This window comes from Bos taurus, chromosome X (genome assembly GCF_002263795.3).
Source record: "Bos taurus isolate L1 Dominette 01449 registration number 42190680 breed Hereford chromosome X, ARS-UCD2.0, whole genome shotgun sequence".
In the NCBI taxonomy this organism is placed as follows: domain Eukaryota; kingdom Metazoa; phylum Chordata; class Mammalia; order Artiodactyla; family Bovidae; genus Bos; species Bos taurus.
In genome coordinates, this window is record NC_037357.1 from 85,386,568 (window position 1) to 85,402,839 (window position 16,272).

The following is a 16,272-nucleotide window of genomic DNA, read 5'->3' on the forward strand; positions in this document are numbered from 1 at the left end:
AAGAGTCGGACACAACTTAGCAACTAAAACAACAAACCACCATATAAGGTGCTAATGATATAAATAAATAATTGAATGAATGAACAAAAAAATAAATTAGGGAGAAGGGGCAGGCCTTTTTTTTTTTTTTACAGAGGAATTCCAATTCATAAATGTAGGGCTGGTAGAACTAAGGAAGATAACAAATCACCATTAGAATACCATAACAAAAGTAATAACTTTTGCGGGGAAGAAATATATCTGTCAATGCTAAAATTAGTTCATGGCAGTTTGAGGAGAAACAGGGTGTTTTTTATAATCTCAGAGTACCTCCTCTAAGATATTTATTAAGTAGAAAGGAAAATATAGTAACCTGACAGCTGAGAAAATCAGCAAGACACACTATCTTAACCAACTGATCGAGTTTAACATTACCACTAAGATGACACTGGCATCATACATTCCTTATATAATGGGATAAGAGAGTCATAGCATCCTTTCTGTGGCGTTTTTGCTCAAAAATGAATAACCTCAATCTAATCATGAGAAAATACCAGACAAACCCAGATGGTATGGACATTATATAAAGTATGTGAGCGGTACTGTTCAGAAGTGTCAAGGTCTGGAAAGAAAAGGAGAAACTATCACAAATTGAAGGATACAAAGGATACATGACAACTACTGCAAAGTGTGATTCTGGATTGAATTCTGGAACAAAAAGACATTGGGGGAAAATTAGTTGTAGGTGAATGTTAATTTCCTGGTTTAGGTAATTGTAATCTGGTTATACAAGATGTTAACATTAGAGGGAAATATAAGAAGGATATATGGGATCTCTGTATTATTTTAGTAACTTCTCTGTAATACTAAAATTATGTAAATAATTTTAAAATTAGGTGATAGCTAAATGATCATAAGTTATCATAGGATACTTGTTGATTAATTTGAGAGAGTTAAGGATTTTTGTTTTACATAGACTTTTTAAGAGTAACCTGTACTGTTGATTTAAATTCAAGGAGCCCAACAAAATTTAGGAAGAACCCCTTTACTCTTTATTAAATCCAGAACAAGCTGACTTTCCTGTCAATTCTTCACACCCTTTCCAAATAGAAGTTGATGTGACCATTTAGGAAGTTAGAGATGTCTCTTTTGTTGGAGTGCAGAGTGGGTGGGGATGGTCTTTTTAAAAGAACATTAAATGGTGTTAATTCCATAGTGATGGTCTTCTCAAGGTGTGTGCAATGTCTTACCAGGTGTTCCGGAAGGACCTTATCAGTGCCATGAAGATTCCAGACTCTCACCATATTAACCCTGACAACTATTACCTCTTCACGGATACATGGAAGGAAGAATGGGAAAAGGGAGTCCAAGTACCAGCCAATCCAGACACTCTTCCACAGCCTTCCGTCAGGTATTTTCATGGTTGTACCTTTGATTTAGGGGATGAATGCTCTTATGGTTGCCTGTGAGCTGCTTGAGGGGAGACTTTGAGTGGCTAACTATACATTTATAATGCTAAGTCACATACATGTTCAGCGATTCATTCAGACCAATGGCAGATTATACCAGACTAAGATAGGTCAGTAGTCATTCAGACTCTTTATTTAGGGATATAACATGTACCTATTCACAGGATAAAACTGTTTGAAGTCCAATCTGAAATTATGATAAGGTTTTGGAGACCAAGATTTCCCAATCTGACTCAACAATCAGTAGCATTTATTAGCCTTTGAAGAGAAACAGAGCACTAATTACATAACCCCATAATACCCCTATTAATATATAACTCCATGAGAAGTTGCTTCATTTTAATAGGGGCCTCATAGTGATAGCATCTGTAAACAGAGGGCCAAAACATACAGAGTTTTTAAAATGCATAAACCCAAATGAAAGGGGATAACTGGAATAATTGGGTTGACCATAAGCACACAGCCTTCCTTTGCAAAGACTTGAGAAGAAGTTTAAGTAGGAGAGTATTTTTTGCCAAGAGGACATAGTAAGTTTAGCTCTTCAAGAGTAATGACTAGTTTTGGAAGCCATTTTTTCCTCCTGGTCTTTGCCAGTGTTTTGCATGAAGGCCAGCATGAAATAAAATGTTTGGTATAAATTTAAATGAATGAGTGAGGGAAGGAAGGAAAAGGAAGGAATAACATCAGATAAAGGGGCTGGTGGGACCTCCTGGTTACTATGAGAAATTGTACATCTCTTTGTACAGCTATCTATTTCTAGTACATATTAGGTTCTTAAAGATCAGAGACCACATTCTTGAATTTTTGGCCACTAGCATCAGGTTCTTGGAGAAGGAAATGGCAATCCACTCCAGTATTCTTTCCTGGAGAATCCCGGGGGTAGAGGAGCCTGGTGGGCTGCCGACTATGGGGTCACACAGGGTCAGACATGACTGAAGCGACTTAGCAGCAGCAGCAGGTTCTTAGGTCTTAGTCATGTTCCAGAAATGCTTGTCAAATCACTTCTAAAAATGCAAGCCCAGGCTGTCCCACCCACAGAGAGACTGTCTATTCTCTGTTAAGAAAAACTTCAGTCTTGCCCAACACACATACGTACCCTCACTAGCTCATCATCATTGCCACCATCCTCTAGAAATCACAAGAGTATCATGAATGAACATAAGTCAGACATTTTCATGTCTTTACTGTCAGTATTTTTATATACTGTTGCAGTAATAGCAAGGAGCCTAGATTACCACCTTAAACCAGTAATAATCATGTATCCCTCTCTTTCCCATCTGTAGGAGACTTTAACCACTCCTTAGGGGTGATGAGGACACCTCCCCCTGCCACATGGTATCAGTGAAGACCATATAGGGAGCAGTAGTAAAGTTATCTTACCAATCCCAGCAAGGGAGGTATCAGTGGAGGCCTGGTGAGAAGCCAGAACTCTCAGTCTCCCCCAGTAGTAACAAAGAATTCCTGCCCCTGAATGTCAACATAGGCCAGATGGTGAACCAGGACTTCTACAATCACATAACAGTGATGAGGCGATATCCTCCCCAACCAGATCTCCAGCCAGAGCAGTGTCAGAGGAAGCCAGTAAAAATAAAAGGTTTAAAGAAGATCCAGAGTCTTGTAGCATAATACCCAGGTTCCAGTGGAAAAAAATCACTCATATCAAGAACTAAAAAGATCTCAACTTGATCAAAGATAATCAGTAGCTGCCAGTACCAATGTGACAGAGATAGTAGAATTGTCTAACAAAGATTTAAAAGGAGCCATCATAAAAATGCTTCAGTGAGCAATTATGAACACACTTAAAGCAAAAGAAACAGGTGTATATCCCCCCTCTTTCATACCTGATATTGGCCATTTTTATCTCCTTTTTTACTTGCTATAGGTTGGTCATTTTTATTGACCATTTCACAAAGCCATCTTTTTATCATGAATTAATAAACATATTCATTGTCTCATGAAACCAAACAGGCCCAGGTTGCTTTCTGTTTATCTGAGTCAGCTCTCTATAAACTCATTTCTCTCAAACTTGCTGTGTAATAAAAACCAAGGTATTTCATTTCTTCTTTGCAATTAACAAGAGATGGCAAAGGGCTCAACCCTCTAAATCAAAGGGTTCTTGATTCAGAATCAGAAAGTACTTCTTCTTGGGCAGAAGGTTCATAGTCTCTTGCGTTTTCAGTCAATTCAATATCTAACTCATCAGTACTATCTGTACTGTAATCTATTTCTCCAAGGAATCGAGGTTCATCTTCATCCATAACATAAGTGGCGGGGGGCTAGTTACTTTGCAGCTCCATTCAATCAAGTCATTTTCAAAATCAAGCAGACGGGAAGGCAGATTATATTCGAATGGGGATATCAGTCTTTTCAAACATGATAGGCCAACATAAAATTTTGCTCCCATCTCTTCCAATTCTCGAGTACCAATCTGTAAACCCTTACATGTTCCCTGATCACAGCCACACAAAGTACTCTCCATGGTATAGCTTCTTTGTGCTTCTGTCTTTCTCCAAACTACAACACGTGCTATAGATTCTTTAGATTTTTCTACTGCAAAGCTATATAGCTGCTCATGCAAAATGAGGGGCAGTATGGCTCAGAATCTTAGGCAGTGTTCTGTATCCCACATGTTCCACAGCATCACAGGAAGCTGCATTGTCATTCATATGCCACACTGTCTGTTTGGTGCTGCAGCCATACATAAATAACATTCTTCCTTCAGGAGTGGCCAAAATAATCACAATAAACCAGTGGTAAACGCTTCACTGCAGTCAGGTGTTACAGCAGACCCTTGACATGATAAATTGTAGGATGTAAATCTGAATTTGGAGTTTGGTTTCATTATCTTTTCTGTTTTTAATTTATTTCTGCTCTTATCTCTACTACTTCAATTATTTTACTTGCTGTGGATTTATTTAGCTCTTCTAGTTTCTTGGATTGGGAGCATAGCTTATTGATTTGAGACATTTCCTCTTTCCAATATGAGCATTTAATGTTATAAATTTCCCTCTTATCACTGCTTTAGCTATGTCACAAAAAATTTGATGTGTTATATTTTCATTTTCATTCATTTTAGTGTATTTTTTCCTTTGAGACTTCTTTTCTTCACTTTTTTCCCCTTGAGACTTCTTTTATTTAAAAGTGTGGTTTTTACTTTATTTGAATATTTTCTTATCTTTCTATTACTGATTTCTAGTTTTGATTCCATTGTATTAGAGAACACTCTGTATAATACCAATTTGTTTAAATTTGTTGAGTTTTATTTTATAGCCCAGGATATGGTCTATCATGGTATATGTTCCATGGGTGTTTGAAAATAATGCCTGTGCTGCTACTGTTGGGTGGAGTATTCTATAAATGTCAGTTCAATCGTCTTAATTGATAGTGTTGAGTTCTTCTATCTCCTGGATGATTTTCTGTCTGTTCTATCACAGAGGTTGAAGTCTCCAGCCATAATTGGGAAGTTATTTTTTCTCCTTTCATCCCAATCAGTTTTTGTTTCAAATATTTTGTATCACTGTTGTTTGGTGCACATATATTTATGATTGCTATATTTTATTGGTGAATTTATCCTTTCTTTATTATGTAATATTCCTCCCCATCTCTGGTAATTTTCTCTGCTATGAAAGCTACTTAATCTGATACTAATGTTGTCACTCTTGCTTTCTTTTGAGTAATGTTTGTATTTATATCTTCTCCTTTATTTTACTTTTGACTTATTTATATGTTTCTATCTTAAGTGTTTTTGATAGCATATATTTGAATCATGTTTTTTAATCCATTCTGCCAACCTCTGACTTAATGTGTTTAGACCATTTACATTTAATGTAATTAATGATATGTTAGGGCTTAAGTCTGCCATTTTATTTTATTGTGTGTGTATATGAGTGTTCTCTGTTTTTTATTTTTCTCTTTTGTTTTTCCTGCCTTCCTGGGGGTTATCCAAACAAATTACCACAACTTACTCAATGTGAAATAATCAGTTGAATAGCCTCATAACTATTAATGAAATTGAATTTGTAGTTAAAAACTCTCCATAAAAATACCTCCAGGCCCAGATGGTTTCACTGGGAAATTCTACCAAACATTTAAAGAAATAAAAACTGATAATACTGAAAGAGAAATTTGAATCAAATTCAATGTAGTTATTGAATAAATAGTTGAACATGGGAATGTGGATGCACTGTTGCAGTTTGAGAGGCTCTAGATATGCAGCTGCTGCTGCTAGATATGCAACTAGAGGAACTTAATGAAGGCAGACATACAGACATGAAGAAAGTGATTGTGATGAAAAGAATGAAGATGTTCCAGATAAAATGATGCCAGAATAAAACTTCACATTAAAGGACCTCTCAAAAAATTTTATAGCAGTGAAAGCACAAAGGACAAAATGTTGGAAACTAATCCAAGTTCATAGAGTAGTATGACAACTTTCCAGGACATAGAAGAGTTGCTTATTCTGTTTCATAAGTTTTGTAAATTAAGAATTAAGCACTGTACTCTTGATAAGTTTTACAAAGAGATAAAAGAGTTTAAATTCTCAGTGTTTCAAATGATAGGGTATCAAATACATATCGGTTTTAATATTTTTTATTTCCCTATATAGTATAGCCAACAATAAGAGAGTAAAATGTTTTGACAAAAATGTTAAAGGTCACTGAAAAATCATAATTTCCCCAGTGATTATTAAGATTGCTTTTCACAGTTTCAGTTTGCACAGTCATTTTTACAGTACAGTACCACTGTGCAAAGTGAGTACTACCTGCTTTGGTGACAGCAGATCATTGGGTTTTTTGAAAGTGGCCAGTGGAGCAAGAGGATATAAGAGAACTTTTAGAGGTGATGGTTATATTTATTATCTTGGTTGTAGTTCTTGTTGCACAAATTTATATATCTGTCAGAACTTGTTAATTTGTACATTTTAAATATATGTAGCTTGATATGTCATTTATACCTCAATAATGTTAATAAAAATATCATCCATATATATAACTATAAATATATGCAATCATCACAAATACAAGAGTGTGTAGATGGTAAGAAAATGTGGTAGTGGGCACATGACAGCACAGCAACATGTGATTAGAAGAGAAAAGGAAGAAAGACAACAAATTTGACTATAAGCTACTTAAGAGCAGAACCCTTACTGCCTAATAGTAGGTTTTCAGTGTATATTTATCATTGTAAAGAGAATAGGATGAAGGAAGCAAAGAGGAAAGTGGGTGGGTTTTAGGAAAGAAAATTAGTAACCAACCAAAAGATGTTATAGTTGACCCTTGAACAACGTGAGCTTGAACTGTGCAGGTCCACTTATATGTGGATTTTTTCAATAGTAAATACTATAGTAATACGCAGCCTGCAGTTGTTTGAATCCACAGATCCAGATCCACACAGATATGGAGGGCCAACTGCAAATTATATGTGAATTTTTGACTGTATGAGGTGTCAGTACCCCTTACTCCTGTCTTGTTCAAGGGTCAACCATACATTCCTACCAGCATTTTATGAGGATTCCATTTTCTCCACATACTAACCAACACTTCTATTTTTTTAATTATAGCTATCCTAGTGGGTATGAAGTACATCTCATTGTGATTTTGCATTTGCTTGTTGGCTAATGATGTTGAGCATCTATTCTTTATTATTATTTATTTATTTGTGTACTTTTGGCTATGTTGGGTCTTAGTTGTGGCACCTGGTCTCTAGTTCTGTGGTACAGGCTCAGTAGTTACCCCTGGGCATGTGGGATCTTAGTTCCCAGACCAGGGATTGAACCCACATCCCATGCATTAGAAGGTAGATTCCTAACCACTGGACCACTAGAGAAGTCCTAACATCTTTTCTTTATGTGCTTACCAGCCAGTTGTATGTTCTTGGAAGAGAGCTTTTGTATTTTATTACAAAGAGAAAAAGCTTTTATGTGGTTAGCAAATACAATGTTTTGGTTTTTTTTTTTTTCCTTTCCTGTGAAACATTACTGTTCAAACTGTAAAGTGAAACATGTCAGTTCATCTCTTTATGTTCTGTCATATTCACTTTGAAATGGCTGCCTTTGGCTGCTGAAAATCTAGCCTTTTAGTGAAAAGGGTGATGATGTCCCCCTGACCAGCAGTTGTAGAATGTTCCATTTTTACTTGATGCATCCATGCATACCTCCTATGTATATCTCTTCTTTGGGGAAATTATTCACATATTTTGCCCATTAGAAAAATGTGTTATTTGTCTTTTTATTGTTACATTGTAAAAGTTCTTTACATAGTCTAGATACAGGTTTTTTTTTTTTTTTTTTTTTACCAGATACATGATTTGCGAATAATTTCTCCCATTCTCTGGGTTGTCTTTTCACTTCATTGGTGGTGTCCTTTGAGGCACAGAAGTTTTTAATTTTGATGAAGTTCAGTGCATCTATTTTTTTCTTTTGGTTGCTTGTCCTTTTGGTGTCATATCTAAGAAATCATTACCTAAACCAAGATGAAGTTTTATACCTAGAATTCTTCTCAGAATTCTGTAGTTTTAACTCTTATATTTGGGTCTTTGATCCATTTCAGTTGATTTTTGTGTATGGTATGAGGTGTTAAAGGTCTGACTTCATCCTTTGGCATGTGGATATCCAAGTGTCCCAATACCACTTGTTGAGCAGCTTCCTTTTTGAAAATGGACACCACATCCCAACCTCAACCACCTTGGTTCCACCAGGCTGCTAAGAAAGAAAGCATGGTTCTTGAATAACCAAGAAATCCCAGTTCCATTTTTTTAAATCCCCTTTCACAAATCTACCAAACTGATTTTTTTTAGCTATTCCTATTTTGAACTGAGATGCTAATTTCTCTACTATACCTTTCACTCTGTCCAAAGATGCTACTTTTCCCCACTATATAGGACAATATCAGATATGTTCCTTTTTATTGGTTAATTTTATAACTTTTTATGTTAGTGTTTCTTTTTGTATGTTTTTGTTGTTTTTTTCATAGATTACAAATTTCCTAGCAGTTAAGGAGGTGCCTGGTAACAGTGTGGTTATTTACACTATTGAGAGAATACTTAGTTTTTGAAATTAAAAGATGTAGCTTTATTCTCAAAATAAATAGAAGTATTTTCTTCTGACACAACTTTAGCCAAATCTAAACAAATGTAAATGTTTCATAACAAACCCTTTCTATGATTGCTTTTAAATTTAAAACTAATATTTTCAATGATTATATATTACTTTCATATACAAAGAAATATTCACAGGGTGGTTTATGCACATAAAACTCAAAACCTGCACCTCGAGAATCAGTGCTAGATTCATCTTTGAAATAGTGATTTTAGTTTTGACCAAACATTATTACATTAAATTAATATTGTTACATTTTTAAAAAACAGAAATGTTCACTAATACTTATTTAATGGTAAAAATTCTTCCTGCCTCCCAAACTTAAAAAATTAATGTGTGTGTAAAAGCATGAGGACATTCCTTGATTTTGTGCTAAATGTTTTTAATAAAGAATGTTTCAGCAGTTCACCATACCATAGAAAAAGTATCAGAATGTAAAAATAAAAATCTTTTAATATATTATTTTGAGTTGACTCCTCCATATTAGTTTTAGTAAAATTTAAACCTTGTTGGTTGGTTATCTCTAGAGAGAATATCCCAAAATATAAATCTGTTAGAGAAATTTAAGAATGAATCTAATGTAATGCAATAGTTAAGTGGAAACAAACATGAAAATACTGGGAAATAACTTTTTACCATTATGTATGTATTAGTCATGATAGGCCAAATGCTATAACAAACATCTCCCCAAGAATCTCAGTATCTTAACACAATGAAGGTTTTATTTTTTGCACATGTCTCCATCCAGTGTGGGTTTGGGATGTGAATCATCTCTGCCACTCATAGTCATTCAGAGACTCAGGCTCTTTTTTGGAGTGGCTCCTCTATCTGCTAGGTCTTTTCCCACTCTTCCACCCCCAAACTTTTAAATCCAGTTTGCAGGAAAAGACAAGACAGCATGGAGGGTGATGCAGGTAGATTTGGAGGGGGTCTAGACTTTGAAGTAGGTGATGTGCACATATGCCATTAGCCAGAACTCATTCATATGGCCCACCTAACTGCAAAGGGTACTGGGGAATGCAGCCTTGCTATGTGCCTAGATGGAAAACATCTAGGGTTTGGTGAACATATTAGCATTTCTCTCTTACACTTTGGTAGTGGCATTACAAACTCAAAGCTACATGAGCACAGGAGCCTTACTGATTTTATTCACCACTGTAACCCTGTAGTTGATGCTATGATGTGTATTGCCCAGATTCCCATTTAGTATTAGGACCTGTCCACATGATCAGGATAGCCTGACTTCTTACATGGCAGCTCTGGGCTCTAAGAGTGAGTATTCTTAGAGATAAGAAGTAGAAGGTGCCATTCTCAAGGCCTGGACTCAGAAAATGGCACAGTACTACTTCTACTATATTTTATTAGAGCAGTCTCAGACTGAAGAGGAGGGAAATTGACCCTACCTCTTGACAGGACTGTTAAAGGATTTGTGACTATCTTCAATCCATCACAATAGTAATGTTTGTAATGTTTGTATTTGAGTTACTTGTCTTATTGCCTACAGCCAGATTAAGTCAATCAGCTAGAGAAACTTAAATACTAATAAAACTAAACATGCTTTTTATTTATTATCTAAGTCACAAGATTGTCAAGATACTTCAGAATTGTGTTTTCTAATAGACTTATAGAAGAAATTTTGGATGTGTATGAATTGACATGTTTCTTGGGTCCTAGAATTACTCTTATTCATTGCTGTAGTAACTGAAAAGGGATGGAAAAAGATACAGCAGATTAGGTGGAGCAAATCCGTTTAGAAGTGTTCTGGCTTTCAGGTAAGGTTTTCCTCTCTGTTCTATTGTCATTTCTGCAATTCTCTTGTCCTTTAGGATAGTGTAGTATGTATATGTGGTGATTGAGGTGAGGGGTACAGAGAATTATGAAACAGAGCCATCTTGCACTGCAAGTTTCAGCTATTTAGATAAGCCTGTTCATTACCACAGGAATTTTTTGAAGTTAAGTTCAACAAATAAAAATGATTGTAACACCATTACATGTTTTTTAGGTAGACTGGATGATTTTGATGCTCATCAGTGATAAGCTTCAGATAGTTTTTGTTTTGTTTTCATTTGTTTATTTAAAATAGTTTCTTTCACAGTAAGGGTCCAATGGAAGGAAAACAATGCTTTATGTTTGTTTGAAAGGAAGCATGCATTATAAGTTATATTACACATAAATGGTTAATGTATGTGTGTGCTTGTGTGCCCATGCTCACTCGCTCGGTCATGTCTGACTATTTGTGGCCCCATGGACTGTAGCAGCCAGGCTCCTCTGCCCTTGGAATTTTCCAGGCAAGAATACTGGAGTAGGATGCCATTTCCTCCTCCAGGGGATCTTCCCGACCCAGGGGTGGAACCCTCATCTCTTGTGGCTCCTTCATTGGCAGGCAGATTCTTCACCACTAGCACCACCTGGGAAGCCTTAGATTAATTATTAATTGACTTACTGTAGAAACAAAAACATCAGAACACAAATATTGACTGTATGTGTGTGCTTATACAATATGTACATGCTGCTGCTAAGTCGCTTCAGTCGTGTCCAACTCTGTGCGACCCCAGAGATGGCAGCCCCCCAGGCTCCGCCATCCCTGGGATTCTCCAGGCAAGAACACTGGAGTGGGTTGCCATTTCCTTCTCCAATGCATGAAAGTGAAAGTGAAGTCGCTTAGTTGTGTCCCACTCTTCACAACCCCATGGACTGCAGCCTACTAGGCTCCTCCGTCCATGGGATTTTCCAGGCAAGAGTACTGGAGTGGGTTGCCATTGCCTTCTCTGACAACATGTACATATGTATGTACAAATAAATGGGAATATTCTGTAGCTTGCTTCTTTCACTTAACAAATATACTTCTGAGTCACTAGTGATATTGAAAGAGAGGATGATTAGATATCCAGAGAGGCCCCTATTTCTCCTTGGAATGTAAATGTTTGATTAGGTTACAGACAGCAGTACTTTCTTCACTAAACTCTAGACTCAAATAGGTAAACACCAATGCAGCATTTCCACTTGGATGTCCAATAGACATCTCAGACTTAAAATGTCCCAAACTGAATTACTGATATTCTTCCCAGACTAGTTCCACCTGTAATTTTATACATTTAACTGATAGCAGATTCATTCTTCCTGTTCAGTCTTTCAGACCAAAATTCATAGAATCATCTTGCCTCATACCCCATATTCAATATCAAAGGAGATCCCCTTGGTTCTACTTTCAAGATATATCAGATTTCATATATATAAGTCAAAGGAAGAATGGCCCCTAGTGATATATGGGACCACAAGCCTGCCTCTCACTCCACTGCTGTATTTCACCATCATACTTCTGTCACCTCCCTGTACTGTCCTTGCCCCACTCTTCAGCTCTTTTTCCTTTCTGTTTTAGGCAGCAGCAGTCTACCATTTTGCTTTCAGTTACGAGAATCAATAAAGAGTACTTTTATATACACATCTATCTTATTTAAAGTTTAAAGCAGTCTTTTGGTGGTTTTTCCAGTTACTATTACTGTATAAATTGCTTTTTCAGTTACTGTTGCTCCCCAACTTATTGTCAGGCAACCATGTTTTTATACTTATAGGTTCTGTGGGTCAGAAATTCAGACAGGGCACAGTTGGGATGGTTAGTCTTTACTCTATGATGTCTAGGGCCTCAGTGAGGAAGACTTGAAGTTTGGGGTGACTCAGTAGTTGGGGGCTGGAATCATGTAAAGGTTTTTTCACTAACATGTCTGCTCCCTGGGCTGGGATGATATAAATATTGCACATGGCCTCTCTGTTTGATTTGGTTTCCTCATAGCATGACAACCTCAGTGTAGGAAGACTCTTCACAGGCCTTAGGTACAGGGGTCCATATGCATGTGTTCCAGCAAACAGGGTGAAAGCTGTTTTCCCTTTTATGACCCAGCCTTGCAATTCTCATAGCATCACTTCTGCTGTATTCCATCCGTGGAAACAGTCATATTACCCTCCCTGATTCAAGATGAGGGGAAATAGACTTCACCACTTGGGGGAGGGGCAGAGTCACATTGTAGAAGAGCATGTGGAATTTTTTAAATACCTTCTGTCATAGATGTTATAATTGTCCTTTGTTTCATAGATGAGACATGGAGTCTTGCAGAGAAGCAAGAGTGGCAAGATTAACAAGGGACATCTTGGGAAACTATTCCTAGGGATATTATTAAAAGGGGCTTCTATTTAGTTAGCTTTTAAGACATTTACTCAAGCCTTTTAGAAGTCCATGATGTTATGGTATTTGTGCAGTTTTTGTGCTATTCACAAATGATTCTGATCCACTCATCAGGAAATGAAGTCTCTTTGATAATAGTCTCTCCCTGTTAAATATTTAGATCAACTAGAGGACTCAGTGCGCATAAAACACTGGAAGAGGCTATAGGTCAGCTTAGAGTGGTTCCAGCTTCCTTTTAATGCCTCTTTAGTGTCACAGCAGTGTTCACATGGGCCAGAGGTTAGCTGACCTACCCTGAGGAGCAGATGGAGAGGCCTTCTTTCTGTGAGGCTAAGCAGGTGTGGTTGTGGGTCCTTTGACCAAAATTGGTCATCCAGGAAGTTATTACACATTCATTTACATTCAGGCATCCAAATTTAAAACTGCACTTACTACATCACCCTAACAAAATTGTTCATACCTCTAGACTTGTGTGCTTTTGCTATTTTGTTCAGTGATCTGATGACCATTGAGAGAATGTCCCTCTACCTAGTGTATAGTGGCCAGAGAAGAAAATCACCAAGGAATGATCCTGGGATTTCCACCAGCTATAGCAATATAATGTGTATTTGAAGATCTTAGAGCTGCATTTTACAAAACCCAAAGCAGTATTTTTTCACTTATTGTTATAGACCTTCCCTCTATCATAAGAATTTCTGCTTGTGGGTATCCTTTGGCATTACTGTTTCAGCCTATAATTTTTTTTTATTGTCGTAGTCTTAGTCGTTAGATTTAGACATATGAAAAGATGAATGAGATAATATCATCATCATGTTATAAATTTTGCATTGAAATATACACACAGAAAGATAACTAATGCATAACTATATAACTCTGTTTTCATGATACACTTGTTTAACCTCCACCCAGATCAAGAAATAAAGCATTATCAGCACCCAAGAAGCCCTCCTTCTCCTTCCCACTGACTTCATTCACCATAGGTGACAGTTTTGCCAGTTTTTAACCTTCATACTGAGACTGGATTGTTTTGTTCATCATTATGGTTGTGAGATTCATCCATGCTGTTGCATGTAGCATTTCATTAAGTTTCACTTCTGTGTAATATTCCATTGTGTGAATATACCACACTTTATTTATCCATTCTGCTTTTGATAGATATTGGGTTGCTCTCAGTTTCCAGCTATTATGAAAAATGCTAATATGGACATTTTTGTTCATCTTTTAGTATATATATGTATGTGTACTTTTTAAAGTATATTCCTAGGAGTGGGTTTGCTAGGTCATAGGGTATGCATATGTTCAGCCATAATATCTGCTGCCAGATAGTTTGCCAAAATGATTGTACCAGTTCACACTCCCAGCAGCAGTGGTCTGTTTGCTCCATTTCCTTGCAAGCACTTAGTATCTTCAATTTTTAGTCAATCTTTTCAAGTTTAGCCATTCTGGCAGGTAATGATGATTATGATTTCAATCTGCATTTCTGTATTAACTGATGAAGTTGAGAACCTTTTGAGATTTTTGCCATCTGGATAGCCTTATTTTTGAAGTGTCTATTCAAATTTTTTGCCCAGTTTTTAATTGATTTATCTGTCATTTTCTATTTGATTTGTAAAAGTTTATTATACACTGTTGACAAACAGTATTTCCAATCTCTTCCTTTATGGTTAATGACTTTGTGTCTTACTTAAAATATCTTTGTCTATCCCAAGGTCATAAAGATATTCCTTTTTATTTTCTTCCAGAAGCATAATAAATGTATTAGTTTAAGTCAAGAACATCTATAGGTCTACCTTTTTCCACAGGGAATTTGAGGCAGTTAAGATGAATAGATAAGCAAAATATTATTCCTATTAGAAAAAGATGAATCTTGAAAAAAATATTCTATAATTACCTCATAAAGCATGCACCAAAAAGCACAGCATATTTAATCTCATGGACTGTGGAGAATTCATACGCATGTCTTGGCCTTTTCAGTTGGGTTCATTTCAGTGGGAAGCAGGCCTCATTTAGCATTTCCCAAATTTTTAGCTTCCATTAATTATTTTAGAGTTCTACTTTTTCCTCAAATATTTTATTGCCTTTGGCTTTAAAAGCTCCATATGGTTTTTTAAAAATTAAAATATGTGATTGCATATAGTTATTTTATTCAACACACATTATTTGGAATCATAAGTTTCTAGAAGAATGCTTAGGAAATGTTCACTCTATATTTACAGAGTGGACTGTGCCTCTGTATATTAGGTTGGTACAAAAGTAATTGCATTTTCAGACCATGAATTTTAAATCATTATAACTAGGCTCAAACACATCTTTATTAATCAAAATAGGAACCATTACAATCAACACATTTTTGCTAACGAGAAATAGGTTTGTTTATTCCTGTAGTGCAAAACTCCATGCTTCAGGATTCAGTGAACTCAGAAAGTATTTTCTGCCTTCTGCTGGTTGTGGAAGTGTTTTCCCTGAGAAAAGTTGTCAAGATGCTTGAAGAAGTGGTAGTCAGTTGGCTAGAGGTCAGGAGAATATGGAAGATGAGGCAAAACTTGATAGCCCAATTTGTTCAACTTCTGAAGCATTGGTGATGTGATGTGCAGTTGGGCAGGCATTGTCGTGGAGAAGAATTGGGCCCTTTCTGTTGATCAGTACCAGCTTCAGGTGTTGCAATTTTTGGTGATCTCATCAACTTGCTAAGCATATTTTTCAGATGTAATAGTTTTGCTGGAATTCAGAAAGCTGTCATCAATCAGACCAGCAGCAGACCACCAAACAGTGACCATGACCTTTTCTTGGTGCAAGTTTGGCTTTGGGAAGTGCTTTGGCACTTCTTCTCAGTCCAACCACTGAGCTGGTCATCGCTGGTTGTCATATAAAACCCACTTTTCATCACACATCACAATCTGATCGAGAAATGGTTTGTTGTTGTGTAGAATAAGAGAAGAAGACACTTCAAAATGACAATCTTTTTTTATTTTCACTCAGCTCATGAGGCACCCACTTAATGAGTTTTTTCACCTTTCCAATTTGCTTCAAGTGTCAAACAACCGTAGAATGGTCAATACTGAGTTCTGCAGCAACTTCTCATATAGTTGTAAGAGGACCAATTTCAATGATGCTCTGAATTGGTTGTTGCTACTTCTGATGGCCAGCCACTATGCTCCTCATCTTCAAGGGTCTTGTCTCCTTTGCAGAACTTCTTGAACCACCACTGCACTGTATGTTTGTTAGCAGTTCCTGAGCCAAATGCATTGTTGATGTTGTGAGTTGTCTCCCCTGCTTTACAACTCATTTTGAACTTGAATAAAAAAATTGTTTGAATTTACTTTTTGTCTAACACAATTTCTATAGTTCAAAATAAATATAAAATAAACAGCAAGTAATAGGGCATTAGCAAAAAACATAAAGCAAGAAATGTACATTAAAATGATGTGTAACATAGCCATGTTTATTTAAGGATGTATTCTAATATCAAACAGCAAAATTCAACAGTGCAAAAGCACAGTTACCTTTGCACCAACCTAATATAGTTATGTGTATTCATATGAATACAT

At 36.4% G+C, this 16,272-nt stretch overlaps 1 protein-coding gene across 3 annotated transcripts in view; it reads left to right on the top strand.

The window, feature by feature from the left end:
* The window catches only part of JADE3 (jade family PHD finger 3), a 138,782-nt gene that overhangs the window by 88,751 nt on the left and 33,759 nt on the right, over window positions 1-16,272 (top strand). For all 3 annotated transcript variants that reach the window (NM_001304988.1, XM_005228098.5, XM_024987822.2), the window contains exon 4: window positions 1,233-1,390. In NM_001304988.1, the coding sequence (NP_001291917.1) occupies window positions 1,233-1,390 (158 nt within the window). The remainder of the gene's footprint in view (window positions 1-1,232; window positions 1,391-16,272) is intronic.